Source organism: Xenopus laevis, chromosome 3L (genome assembly GCF_017654675.1).
Source record: "Xenopus laevis strain J_2021 chromosome 3L, Xenopus_laevis_v10.1, whole genome shotgun sequence".
Lineage (NCBI taxonomy): Eukaryota > Metazoa > Chordata > Amphibia > Anura > Pipidae > Xenopus > Xenopus laevis.
In genome coordinates this window covers 109295485-109310555 of record NC_054375.1, presented here as the reverse complement: position 1 = coordinate 109310555, position 15071 = coordinate 109295485, and the positions used below count along the sequence as shown (strand labels likewise).

At 36.0% G+C, this 15071-nt stretch overlaps 1 protein-coding gene across 3 annotated transcripts in view; it reads right to left on the bottom strand.

The window, feature by feature from the left end:
- The window catches only part of slc12a1.L (solute carrier family 12 member 1 L homeolog), a 70340-nt gene that overhangs the window by 37904 nt on the left and 17365 nt on the right, over positions 1-15071 (bottom strand). For 2 of the 3 annotated variants that reach the window (XM_041586786.1, XM_018253091.2), the window contains exons 6-11: positions 12146-12285; positions 9130-9240; positions 5613-5724; positions 4103-4230; positions 2647-2731; positions 459-610 (exon numbers count right to left, since the gene is read on the bottom strand). In XM_041586786.1, coding sequence (XP_041442720.1) covers positions 459-610; positions 2647-2731; positions 4103-4230; positions 5613-5724; positions 9130-9240; positions 12146-12285 — 728 coding nt within the window. Of the gene's footprint in view, positions 1-458; positions 611-2646; positions 2732-4102; positions 4231-5612; positions 5725-9129; positions 9241-12145; positions 12286-13323; positions 13420-15071 lie in introns of all 3 variants that reach the window. The other variant, XM_018253092.2, reaches the window with a different exon arrangement.

Below are 15071 nucleotides of genomic sequence, written 5' to 3'. Positions count from 1 at the left end.
ATATGCCACTTAATATGATATGAACTATTTGTTGCTTAAGTGTTCATTTTGGGGGTATAGTTTTCCTTTAAGTGGCGCCTGCTAGCAGAACAATTTGGCAGTCTGCAGGCTAATAATGACAGAGCTTCTTTCTCTTCTCTTGTGTATTCTCTTTGTTTGACATAGCTGGAAATTGTTTTGCACAGCAAATGAAACATCATTTTTAACCTTATGCTTTATATTTTGGATGTGATGTTATTAATTATTAAACACTTTACAAAGGAACACTTAACAAAAGAAAGAGCAATTTCTTGTAAAAGAAAAATCAATCTAAACTTATATTTTTGAAATATGTTGTCCTAGAAAACTTACATTGAAATAAAATAAAAGGCTTCTAGCAAAAAGCCATAATATATCATGAAACACATCATTATGTTTAACACAGAATACATGTTTAGATTTTGGTGATTAATACTTACTTGAAAGTTATTCATCAAGCCATAGTTACATGTTTTTATTTCACATATGGAAAAATCATAGCCAAGGCTACAGGCCGCTGAGCCATTGCAGTTAAATGCTGAGGTGATGGTGTCATTGATATTCCCAGTGGCATCCCGCACTACAGAGGCCGCTATGGCAAGAAAGTGTAATGTTATCCTTTGGGTCTTAAGTCATAAGATGAAGTTTGATAACAAAAACAGAAATTTACATGTATGAACAATTTTTACTAATTAATACATAAAAATGGTCCAAAATTTCTGTGTGTTTATTAGCTGATTTATACACTGCTGCTCCAATATAAGTGCATATGCCTTGGTGAGATACAAAATGTAAGCCAGGTTATAGCAGTCAGCTACGGGTTCTCTCCAAGACATTAGTCTTAAGTTGGCCATACATTGAGGTGGGTGATATCGGGCTGATCCAATCGTGGGCCCTAGGGCCCAACGATCGGATCAGAATGGAGGCCATACGGGCAGTCAGATCGTGGGACTGCATCAACGAACAGATACGGCTGTGATCCAACGGGATTTTTTTAACCTGCCCGATCGACATCTGGCCGACTTTCAGCCAGATATTGATCAGGGACGCCCGTCAGATGGCCCCAATGAGCTGCCGACTCGGTTTTTATTGACTAAAACTCAAATTTTTCTCATTTTTTTATTAAAAAGATTTGACTCCCATCCATGAGAGAAAAGTCTCTAAATAATCATGTGACAATTCAAATTGTATGATTTTTTTGAGTTGACGTTCGATAACCCTGACTTTTTCGGATTATTGTACGAAAACCAGATCAGGACATCTTTAAATTGTAAAAGGGACATCTGCCATTGACTTCTACATGACCTTAATAGCTTTTAGCTGGAGTATGCTTTGGGGCATAATAAATCTCTAAATATGTTTTTCTCTAAAAATGAGAGAAAAAGGTGAGGTTTCATAAATAGGCCCCATAGTATTGCAAGTATATACATTCTACCATATATATGTGTGCATTTATTAATGAACTGCAGTTAAACTAGGACATTTAATGCAACTATTTAATACATTGCTGGTGCCAGAAGGCCATTAATTCTCCAGAGATTATATATTAGCTAATAATGTGCACAAGCAGGGCTATAATGCACCAGGAATGTGGTATCATCTCTTTTAAAGGAAAAGAATAGTAAAAAGCACTGGTGAGTGGCAATTTGTTAGGCAAAATTATTTAAATCGATTACATTGCATCATGAGCAGGTGCTTTTCTTCTTTTAAAAAAAAGCTACCATTTTGGGAAAATTTCCAGCTGAGCCCTATGTGGCCATCTTTGTTCTTACTCTCAGGTATCCCTTGAACTGCATTGGGTGGGCAGGTAATCGGCATAGTGATTTTTATGAATTTTTTATGGGAATAAGATGGCAGCATTGTGTTTTGGTGTATTGTATCCCTGACTGGTGTATTTCAAAGAAGAGGCATGATGGCTTCAGGAAAACTGTAACCAATTTTAGTCACCGGGAGTGCCCAAAATTTGCCCCCCAGTGATTTTATCTTTTGTTCTTCTTTAAAAGGCCATATATACTACTGTGACAAGTAGAAGTATAATCATTGCCAATAACCAATATCATAGCCAACAGCTTAGATTACTATCACACTCCAAAAAGACTTTTAAGATGCAAGTAGCTAGAATAGGAACAAAAGGGACAATAATGCTACAACTTTGTTTCAACCACTCGCATCCCATTGACCATTATTATACATGAGTGTGATTGATGTTGGAACATCCTCAATGGATCACAGCTGCCTTTAACATGGTAGTAGGCCATCATCTCAAAATCAATAGAAAACATTGGTTATCAGGCTACCAACAATATTATCAATAATGTATTTTTGTGCACATTTCCCCTTCCAACCCTGAGCTATTACTGTTTCCTCTATTTACCATTAATGTCCACACCGTCATTATTTTTATTTCACATACTGTTTATCTCTATATTTCTCCAACTCATTTGTTTCATTGTTCTAATTTCCTAACCTCTCTCCCATTCACATATTACCCAAACATATTTACTTTGCCTTTCTGCTATTCCCTACCTGTAAAAAGAGGCTGCAATCTAATGTTTGACATCAACTAAAGGACCACAGGCTAGCCAACACTAATTTAGAGACCAATTGCAACTGATACTGATAACTTACCTGCACAAATAGCAACTCCCAGGTAGGCAATTGTTGTGACCAGAATAGCCAACATTGTTCCTTTTGGGATGGCACTTTGAGGATCCTTAAAAGAAAAAAAAATCCCTTTTAGCAATACTGTTTCTGTTTTTAGAGAGGCTAATAAATGAAACAACAGAAATGGTATATAAAAAAAACAACTGGAGGACAAATCATTACAGAAGGGAACTTTGTGATGAATGAAAACACATAATGAAAACATGACATTGAAAAACAGCAAACAGCACTGGCATCCAGTATGGGTAAGATGCCAAACAAATTATCAGAATTGGTCAGGTTCTACACACAGCTATGCCCATAAATCATGTATAGAAGTGAAAACTCTTTTGTTCTTTCTTTTCCTATAGGCTTACATTCCAGCCTTTCGGCTATTGCTAAATAAAAATCACTCCCAGTCTAAACAAATTGGACTTTGGAAACTAGTTCAGCACAAGCCAGTGTGGGGAGAGTGAGGTTGGAGGACATATTATGGACAGCCCTGACTCCCCCATATGTCCTAATTAACTGAAATCTTCATTGGCTCAATTATCTCTCACAACGTAATACAGATATGTTTTATTACTACTGAGAAAGAGGAAATCATTTTTAAAAATTTGTTATTTGTATAAAACGGATACTATGGGAGTCTTTCTGTAATAGCTTTCTGGATAACAGGTTTCCAGATAAAGGATCTCATACTTGTACACCAAGTACATAGGATGCTTAAACTACAGAGCTTACATAAGGAATTCTTAACTATGCATTGCTATTGTTATTAAATTAATTAGACTAAGGGGCAGATTTATCAAGGGACGAATTGAAAATTAAAATTTTTGAGTTTTTGTTATGGTCAAAACTGTCAAATTCGACTACGGAGTTATTCAAATTCGATTCGAGTTTAAAAAAAAATTCAAATTGGATTTTCAAGATTTATCATATTCTGGCCTTTTAAGAACTCAAATTCAACTATTCGCCACCTAAAACTTGCCGAATTGCTGTTTAAGCCAAAGGGAGACTTCCAGGGATCAATTCTGAGTTGTTTACAGCCTTCCTGACATTCAAGTTTTTTTCGGAGAAAAAACTCCAATCGAGTTTTTAAATTTCGACTTCAATTCTAATTCAATTTCGAGTTTTCGGATTGATTACATTCATCCGGGTTTAAAAAATTAGATTTCTGAATGCATTTCGATTGGTCGAATTTAGAATTTAGGGGAGTTTTCAAAAAGTCACATGAATTAGAAATTCGACCTTTGATAAATGTGCCTCTTAAGTGCATGAAATCTGAAAATTTCCTCTGTATCACTGTTTAACACAAGTATATTCCTATATCTATTCCTTCTCATGCAGTATAAACAAGGGAACAACAAACTCTGTGCTGCTCCTCTTTCAATATATGCCTGCAATCCTACATGATTACATATGTTTCAAGAAAAGGCACCTCTAAATCGCCAGATATGTTTGCTCCAGCAAGAATTCCAGTAGCAGCGGGGAAGAAAATAGCAAATACTGAAAAAAATCCTTCTCCATTCCTGAAATCTGGTCCAAAGTTTTCAGCAAATATTGATGCTGTAATTAAGGAAGAATAAATGTTAATTACTTGGTGCTACACAAAAAATGGCCACATAAAGATAATGATCAGAGGAAAGTTGCAAAGTTAATTTATAAAGAAGAGATAGAAACTAGGTCAGTTGCTGTCTTTGTATTTGTTTTTCACTCAAGGCAGCTATTTGATCGGCATTTAATGTCCTATGTATATAACCAGTCAGTGTTTTTTCCTACGTTGTTCTATTGTTTCTAAGCTTTTAAATCTCAAACCAGACTGCAGTAGCTTCCAAAACATGGCTCCACAGCCACACAGTTACTATTTCTAAAGTAGGCCTATCACCTTTCAGCTGTTAACATGACACAACTTCAGATTTAACCATCAGACTAAACCCATTCTGCCTTACCTGGTCCAAAGTGAATAAAGATCCTGCACCTCGTGCTTAATACTTTTTTTGAATGTTATTTTATAAATCAAAGACATTGAACAGGGCTCGTGGAGAATACTGTATATGCAATGTACAAATTATTTTTACAAGCCAGATCCTTTCTGCAATTAAACTACAACATAATATGCCCTTTTAAACATGTTTCTCAATCACTCCAACCCTAAAGCTTTTTTAGAGCCACATCCATAGCAACTGCAAAGAGTTTTAGCAACAGCACAATCACAGAGCATAAAAATGATTGCTATCCTTGATAAAAATTGGACCCCAGATCCAACCACTTAGGGCTAAACTCCATGGGAACTTTTGTAGGATGGTGCCAGATCAACAAAACACATCCTTCAAGTCGGATGTAGTTACATGGGTCAAAATATATGTGTTAACTACATTAAATTCTTTCCATCCAAAGTGATACAAATGTCAGATGCAAACGCTGCATGCCAACGAGATGAAATTGGATGGTGTCTGTTTTTTCCATTGAAATATATTGAATATTGGTGGTTGGTGCATGAACAAACTACACCATCCAACTTGGTCTGATCCAACTTTACATTCTAGCTATAGGGGGGATCACATTTCATAGGATCCTACAAATCTTGTGGTTGCTTGGTGTTGTGTGGCCATTCACTAATTTTTTGTTTAATTCAAATAACAGTATATAGAACAAGACATGTGTCTAATGTTGTGGATCCCTTTGACGTGTTAAATGCACAACCCTCTGCATTTACATTTTACTGCAGTTGGTTGCTTCAAAGGGAAAAACAAATTACACTGTGCGGCAACTTGTGTGGCCACATCGTGGGTGCAGGACTTTATTCTTCCTGATTAGCTCTGTACTAGCACTACTCTAAGAGCTGATTTGGATGCTAATTTGGGTGAATAACACAACTCTGATGATGGTGTTCATCCCCAGGTCTTTGCCATGTGCAGGGTTAATAACTCACTTCCATAAACACTTACCCTGGTAATTAAAGAATCCCTGTGACTTCTTCTCCTTGGTGGTTGGAATCACAGTCCCAATGAAGAAGTTTACAATTGCAATGAGTAGGATAATTAATAGCATAACCTGAGCCTTTAACATAAAAGAAACACGAGTTAGTATACATGTATTTGCTGACCTGCAGTAAAGCATTTTAGTTTCACTTTACCATTAGCTAATGGTATATTTCTTGGAAAATTATTTGTTGGTTATGGAGGTGGCTAGAGCCAAATCTGTATTTAAACCACATTTTACTTAATTGCGTATTTTGGCATACCCTCCCTCTTATCCCTATTTAAGTGATACAGCCCTCAACCTGTATTGGTGCTTAGCAGGAAGTGTGTTGTTGTTTGAGGCCAGGGGTGGATTAAGATGCATCCTAAAATGTCCTGATTTTTTATTTCCAAAGGATAGTAATGCTCATGCCTCAGCAGAACTTTTCTTATCCAAAATTCAAGCGCTGTTTTAATGTTTAAATCGCTGAGGCCGCACAATGAGGATATATTGTTTCCCATGACAAACAGCACATACAATCCTACTTGATACGGATTATTGGTTCTTTGACATAGTAATGTGTTATTTAAGAGTTTCAAGCTCCATTGTTTAGGTTCTATGTAAAATGACATTTAAACACAGCTCACATACATTACCAATATAACACATTACATCAGCCTTTCTATTTCCACTACATTACACTCGGCCCTATAATTGCAGATTCATGTTTTTAAATAATGAAAATAATCATGTGAAGGGAATGTTCATAACTGCCGAAGGATATATTGCTACATTTAACATGTTTCATGCGCACATCATCTATCAAAGTTTTATGTTAATATTCATAATCTACCAGAGAGCATATGGAGGAATTTAGTAAGAAAAAATGCCTAAGGAGGAACATGGCCAGCAGCTCTGACAATATACAAATACACTGACATTTCATATAATGTAGCACAAGTCGTCCCAGGTGTGCATTTCCATAATAGCAGCCTTTAAAGTTATTGATGGAAAATTAGACATCAGTGTTTCCATAAATCTATCTAAACCATGTTTACATACTCATACATATATCTGCACATATAATTTAGGATATTTCATTGCTTAGGGAAAAAGTAAGAACATTAAAGAGTTTTTGTTGTTTTTATGAACAGAATGTTTGCATATACTGCATCACTTACAGGACTTAAAAAGTGATATTGCCCCTTAAAGTTAATAGGAGGTACTAACGCATCCATCTCTGCTGCTGCATAGATATCCAGGTCTGAAATGATCAACCTTTGGCCCATCTCCATTTGAATTAAAATTCCCAGTATCCCATTGGAAACTAAAGCATAGGAATAGCCAGAGAGCTACTAGATGTTCTACCTATTTTTCTGTAGGCCACATACATAATGCTTGATTCATATTACAGGTATGGAACTTTTTATCCAGAATGCTCGGGACCTGGGGTTTTGCCATAGTTTGTATCACCATACCTTAAGGCTACTAAAAAATCATGTAAACATTAAATAAACATATTATGCTGGGTTTTCTTCCAATAAGGATTAATTGTATCTTAGTTTGGATCAAGTATAAGGTACTGTTGAAAGAGAAAATCATTTTAAAAAAATGTGATTTGGATAAAATGGAGTCTATGGGAGACAGCCTTTCCATAATTCAGAGCTTTCTGAATAACAGGTTTCTGGATAACTGATGCCATACCTGTATTATTATTATACAATTTATTGTGGCCAAAGATTCATTAATCCATTGAGTTTATTTTTGATTATTTAGCATATTTAAGCATTGTTGCCAAATTAATTATATTCAGGAAACAAATATGCTGGGAATAAGGTTTCTACATTTTTCTGCAGACAGAATACAAACTTTTTTCGATGGGAGCCTTGTCTGGGAAGCTAATAGACCAAGATGTTAGTATGAGTCTCCACAGCAGTGCTGCTCACATACATTTATGCATTCTGCTCCTATAACGAAAGCTGCTCCCATAAAAGCAAGCGCAGCTTGCATGAAAATATGCCTTAAGGGGACATAAACATCTGTGATTCTCGCTGTGTGTGTTTGGGAGTAATTTTATGTTCTGTCATTACAATCTACATTATAAAGAACATAGTTTTGACCAACAGATTCAGATATTCAGATCTAAAAAGTGGTCTAAACAAATTTTAAGTTACTATCTTCTTTGGTATTCTATGCCAATTCAGAATGCATAACAACCCCATCCTAGTAGGAACTAAAATAACTAATTAAAAGGCTTATTTAATAAATGGGGGGCAAGGTGCAAAAAATCAGATGCAAAGCTGTACACGCCAGGTAAGGGCAGCATGTGGATGTCGATGTTCCCTTGCATGCCCCTATATCAAATACCCAGCACAAGAAGAAGCAAAGTAAATGAGATGCTGCAGGTCCTTATGCTGGCCTGGCCATTAAATGGCATACAAAAGACAATATTATATTTGTAGGGGTGTGTAGAATTAGTTCTTCACCCTATGAATTAATTAAAGCCCAATCTGTTGGGCTGGACCTGTTATATGTATGGGTAAGAGGAGGTGTTTTCCATCTAGGGTCGGCATTCTTGTGCAGGTTGGGAAATCTAAATTGTAGTGGTATATCAAGTGATACTTTGTCTAGTTATGAAAGTAGAGAAGGCTGGCATTTGATGCCTTTGTGCATTACTATGCCTAATTGCTACTCTGCCTGTGTTTGCAGTTTCAAGGCTAGAGGGAATTTTGCTTTACCACCAGAGAGAGTCTTGTTTACTGGGACACAAAATACTTGTATGTTTACTGCCACTATATGTAACTAGCTGTGACTGCAGCACCTCACAAACTACATTGTACAAGTTCATCTGCCACAAACCATTTAGAGATCAAGTTCCAGCAATAAAGCAGCTTTTTAAAATAACCACTGCCACCCAAGTTATACAACAAGGGCGTGTGTGAGCATTATAACACTACACTAAAGCAAGGGCCCACCTGTTATTTGTCAAATAGTGTTACATGTAGAACAGCTAGGTTCTGTTGAGCTTTCAGCTACAATGGTAAATAAGCATGGAAACGTTAGAGCACACACATTACTATATTCAGGGATAAACTGAAGCTTTTTGCTGCATGAGGCAGATTTACCTTTCAATGTGGCACATTTATCATTGACACAAGGCCGTTATGTAGCTGTAACTCATATGAACCCAGCTGTGTAAGCTGCAGTGCTATAAGGGTGCTCTGAGAGTTTTAATAATAATTATTATTATTATTATTATTAATATAAAGATATGCACAAAAACTGGAGAGGAGTCTAGGAGCACAATAGCTACTGTATATGCTATGAAATTGTATCCATTGTATTTATTTATCCTCTATTTAGACTCTGGAAGTTGGGTAAATATAATTAGTCCAAAACGGTCCTACTGCACTGTTGTTGTCAGCTGATGCAGGAGAATTTGACATTTCTGCGACAGATTATAAATGGTCTACAAATGTACAATCTTAAACTGAAAAAGTTTACCTTAGCTTCCCACTCCATACCAGCAACAGATATGCCAAGAAGCAAGATGACTGTTATGGTACCTATTATTCTTATGTCATTGAATTCGTCAATCATGATCGCATTACTGTCCTATAACAAAGAGAAAATGCGTTCAGTCATTAGTTCATCAATGGGATGGTTCTAAATGCTGCTTTAATTCGGCGTATTAGGCTTTATGGGTGATTTAGAAGCACAAGTGCAATGCAGTAATGTGGACACAAAAAAGATACTTGCTCTTTTGCAACTTGTAGTGAGCAATGTGCCCCTCTGATAGTTTCTGTTAATTGCAAGTGTTGACAAACCCTAGCATTACTGTCAGCCTGGACCTGGTGGTGATTCCAAGGTTACATTACAAGCTTGAATCAACAGCCACTGTGAACTGATGCTAATGCAGTTATTAACCCTATGCACTTGGGGCTTATTCACTAAAATGAACCAAAACTAAACCTACACATATAGCTTAAAAAGGTACTCATCCATGGAAGAATTACTGGAATTCATTTCATCCTTTTCTTTTTTTATTTATGCAAGAGGATTTACACAAAAATTGAAATGTCACTTCAAACTATCCTTGATGGATTAAACCTAGCAGAATGGTGGGTGTTTGATACACAATTGCCTGCTAAGCTTGGAATCACATGAAAAAAAAAAGCTTCAAAATATACTTGTATCTATCTGGTTAGTTAGGATTTTGTTTAGAAGCCATGCACATCAGCAAAAGGCAGAAATGCAAATATTTGATATGATTATGTTCACAGACATTGACGTGTTCTGGAGCTTGTCAACAGCCATGAGCGACATAAAATGGGTATGCCAGCTGCAGAATTGCAATGAATACATTAACAAAAATAAAGCTGAAAAACCTGAGCAGCAGGGATGATATCTGAATGATAAATGTATCTTTTACTAAAAGTCACTTGCTAAATAGTTTGTTTGCTTTAATATATTTCACCCAGACTGGCTGGAGAAAAACACTCAATTTACTGAGATATGTCGAATTTTGCTGATATAATTTCATTTCCCAGTACTGGAAATGGATTCTTATCCTGAACTATGCAAATGCTGTATACATTTATTGTTAACCCTTTATCTAATAAAACAATACATTATATTTTTGAAATGCACAGTGATGGATGAATAGAAAAAGGAAATGTTATGCATTTTTCATATTCATCTACTGCAACTTGGGGCTAGAAGTATCACCCAGCATTAATGTAGGGAGAGTGAATCTCTCTTCTGCTGTGTCTCGCGAGGCATTCCATGGTTATCTGTTCCTCAATATAGGTTTCATGTCAAGTATGCCAGGGGCTATCCCTGATAAACACCAGCCATTGATTGGCATAAAGAAGAGGACTCTCCTGTACTACTGGTCCTGAGTTGTAAGAGGTCCACTTGTTTAAGCAGTATATCTCTAAAACACATTCATTTTATATCAGGTCTCACAAAGTAAGAAAGCTCCATTGGGCAGGGCCCTCTTTACTTGTATTGGTTATTGGTTGTATTTCATATTTATTCTGTATGTTCAATGTATCCACCGATCTATTACACAGTGCTGTGAAATATATTGGTGCTTTATAAATACATTTTAATGATGATAGTAAGTATTATAAAATAAGAGATTCAACGAAAGGGGCAGATCAGACGACAGATGCCAGGTTAAAGGTCAATAATTCAGAAATAGCATTTCATTTTCCATAAATACTATGAATCACTAAAACTCTGTTTTTTATAGTACGCAAAAATTCCTTGGATGTTTTTGTCATACCGGTTAGCCAGAGTGACTTATGCACAGTAGTTAAATTAGTAGTAATTATACCTTGAACCTTGAAATGGTACTTTATATTGATTTATTGCCATATTTCAGACAGTTTCCCCTTTAGCTACATACTGTACACAATTTCTATTTACAGATCATATGGCCATTCTGCCTACTACAATATCTGCATCATAAGGTATAATTGACATAGAAATATCATTTTATTTCCCTGTTAATCTTCTACACAAAACTTCAAAGCACATTTTTACACTAAGGAATCTACTGGACACAGCACATTCTTATACCGTAAATAAAACTTATGTAATGGCTTTGTTGTCGTTCTGGAGACACAGATCTCATTATAGGCAGGGAGAGAAACAAGATGTGCCAGTAAAGCAAACAAAGGAGTAGTTTAGTGCATCATAATTGTACTTTTCAACCGCAGACTTCGGGCCGGCACGCACATCACTAATGTGCAAATGTAGCTAGATGATAGATAGGTAGATAGATAGATGATAGATAGATAGTTAGATAGATAGATAGATAGATAGATAGATAGATAGATAGACAGATAATAGATAGATATATGGATAGATAGATGATAGATAGATAATAGATAGATAGACAGATAGATAGATAGATAGATAGATAGATAGATAGTTAGATAGATAGATAGATAGATAGATAGATAGATGATAGATAGATGATAGATAGATAGATAGATGATAGATAGACAGATAGATACATTTCTTTGGTGTGGTATATAAAGTGTCCTGGTCTTTGCTCTGTCTTTTAGAGGAGAAGAAAAGGCTTGGTGCACTTGGGGGTGCCAAATGTTAGGCATCCCCAAGTGATTGTATTGACTTTCCTGAATCCCAGGGCTGGTACTCCTCCGTGGTGATCACTGGTATAACCCCGGGCCTGTGCAGTTTTTCTGCAGATAGGAGCACCAGCCAGGGTTGCAGGTAAGTAAATTCAATAACTTGGGGTGCCTAAAATTTGGCACCTCCAAGTGCACCAAGCCTTTCCTTCTTCTTTAATAACGTAAAGCCTAAGAAAAACATTTATGAATTTCTGCACATAATAAGCAAATTTTATATTGATGGTTTAGTTCATTTGGGCTCTACGCAATGTAAATGTTTGAGGACCCTTGTGACTTATAGTATTAAATAGATTTCAGGGCTCTGATAACTGCCTATATAGACATGTATACTGTATATATAGATAAGTTATATTTACCTTAAGAATTTCCACAACAGTTTCAGAAAATCCAACCACATACATAGCAACAGCAACAGCATTAGCGAAAGCGAAAATCAGTCCTATGGATCCACCAAACTCGGGCCCCAAACTTCTCGATATAAGATAGTACGCTCCACCTAATGAAAGATAGTGTTTGCTCTCACTGACATGTTGGCAGAACAAATATTGCTTATGTTTTCTATTACAAATTGCTAAAGCTGAATGTGTCACAAAACCCTCTCCCAAGTGCATGAAATATGTTATCTGCTGCTGCCATATTGACTTCCACAACACTCATTTTTCATCTTTTTAATGTTTCGGTAGCCTAATAGTTATTTGCCAGTGAAAGGCTTGATCTATTGAGAAATGGCTGCAAAATGTGCTTACTTAAAGAAATGAAACATAAAGGGAGCTGATTGATAACCCTACTGATCAAACTATGAGAAATTAGCAAAATCAGCCAGCAATAGCCTTGATATTAATATTTCAAAAAATATCCATGCAAGTTAGATGACAAGCTGTCTCTGGCATAATGATTTTTGGAGTAAAAACCAGGAGAAAACTTTAACAAGCACTGTTGTGATTAATAGCTCCAGATGATGTATAGGAATTTTTCTGGCAATGTGGTATTGGAAAGGTAAATGCATATGTCTAAAGGAAGACAATTGCCTGTTAGTTTGCTGTTCCACTTAATGTATATTCAATTAATACATTTGTGTTTTCTGCATAATTTTTTTATAATAACAATGTTTATTATGAGTATGAACTGTCTATGGGCGCTTTCATTGGGTTGTACATGATGGGTGTACATTGTGTTACTTATAGACTGGAGCAAAGGAGAGGTGATATGTTAGATAAGAAATATAGTCAACTAAAATGGCAGCCTTTTCAGGAGAGAATAGAGAATATTCTTTTATAATGAAACGATAATGAGTATATGTACCTACCTTATTGTATTGAGGTAATGGTAACAACCGCCTTTGCTTATTAGACATTTACACAGACTTACCATTTACAGTCTGTTAGGCCGGTGTAATATTAAAAAGGACCACAGGCAGATAAAGGAATATCCAAACAAAATATCCCCATTCCTTACTTATAGTATAGTAGCGCTAACTAAATTCATGACTTTGGTGCAACCTAGAATAGTTTATGATGGAATAGAAAGAACTTACCTCCTCTGACAACACCATTGGTGCATATAGCAGACATAGAGACACCTGTCAGAGTGGTAACTACCACACTCAGGCAGATGACAACAACACCAAGACCTGCAAATAGCAAAAAAGATTTGTCTTTTACCTGCATAGTGATCAGGCAATGAGACCTGTATCTTCTTATGTCAAAGCAGCAATGATCATCTCCATTCACCTGAATGCCACCTGAAATGCTCTTGTGTTTGTGACTGGGCAGACAAGGTTAAATTAAATGTAATCATAGTTGTTGATTAAACACTTACCTTGGCATGGTCTGAACTGAATATGCATAATTATCGAATGAGATTTTAATTTTACATGGACTTAAAGGAACAGTAACACCAAAAAAATTAAAGTGTTTTAAAGTAATAAAAATATAATGTACTGTTGCCCTGCACTGGTAAAACTGATCTGTTTACTTCAGAAACACTACTATAGTTCATATAAACAAGCTGCTGTTTAAAAATGGCAGAAAAGGCTATATGGCACAGGTTAAATAGCGGATAACAGATAACACCATCATGTTCTACAGAGCTTATGTGCTGTGTAACCTGAGCCTTTTCTCCTTTGAATGGCTGCCCCTGTTGCTACACAGCAGCTTATTTATATAAACCAGGGGTCCCCAAACTTTTTTTTACTCGTGAGCCACAACATGAAAAAGTCTATGGGGATGTCAAATAAGAGCTGTGGTTGGCTGTTTGGTAGCCCCTATATGGACTGGTAGCCTACATGAGTCTTTGTTTGGCAGTACACCTGGTTTTTATACAACCAAAACTTGCCTCTAAGCCAGGAATTCAAAAATAAGCTCCTGCTTTGAGACAACTGGGAGCAACATCCAAGGTGTTTGTGAGCAACATTTTGCTCGTGAGCTACTGGTTGGGGATCACTGATATAAACAATAGTAGTGTTTCTGATGCAAACACAGCAGTTTTACCAGTGCTGGGCAACACTGCATTATTTTTATATTAATTTAAAACACTTTCATTTTTTGATGTTACTGTTCCTTTAATGTTTTTTTCCAACCTGTGTGTATATATATGTATATATATATATATATATATATATATATATATATATATATATATATATATATATATATATATATATATATAAATATATATATATATAAAGAGAGGTACTCAAGTGACATGTCATGACATGATTTTTTCACGACAGGTTGGAAGTTCTTGCTTTAATATTACATTTTAGTTGTCAATTCTCATAGTGCTTTGTAGATAAAATACGTTGAACTAACACATTTATGATTGGATCTCATTTCAAGAAATCTGAGGGAAAAAAATACCACCACATTGAACTGGGTTGTCCTTCTATCCATCCATGACCTGCAATGTTCTGAATTAAATGTAGTAAATAAGATTTGTTGGCAGGAGCCATACTTCACCAGATATAAATACCTCTTCATGGTTCCATCATCTGGTCACCTAAAATGTATTTTGCAATTCTGCTGTTTCGTGGTAGACTAGTGTGTTACCTTAATCCTACACAGTATCAAATGGGCAATTATGGCTAACCATCAGGTCAATTTTGATTAAAGCCTGTTGTTTATTTGATTGGCCAGCACTAGAAATGATTGATGTGCATAACATACACTAAAGTATGCATCATGTAGGCAAATGCTCAGTTTACTTAATAATTTTACCTTCTCATTTCCATATTCTGTGGACACCGGCTGACTTTCCAGAACTGACTAGGACAGAAAACTCCTA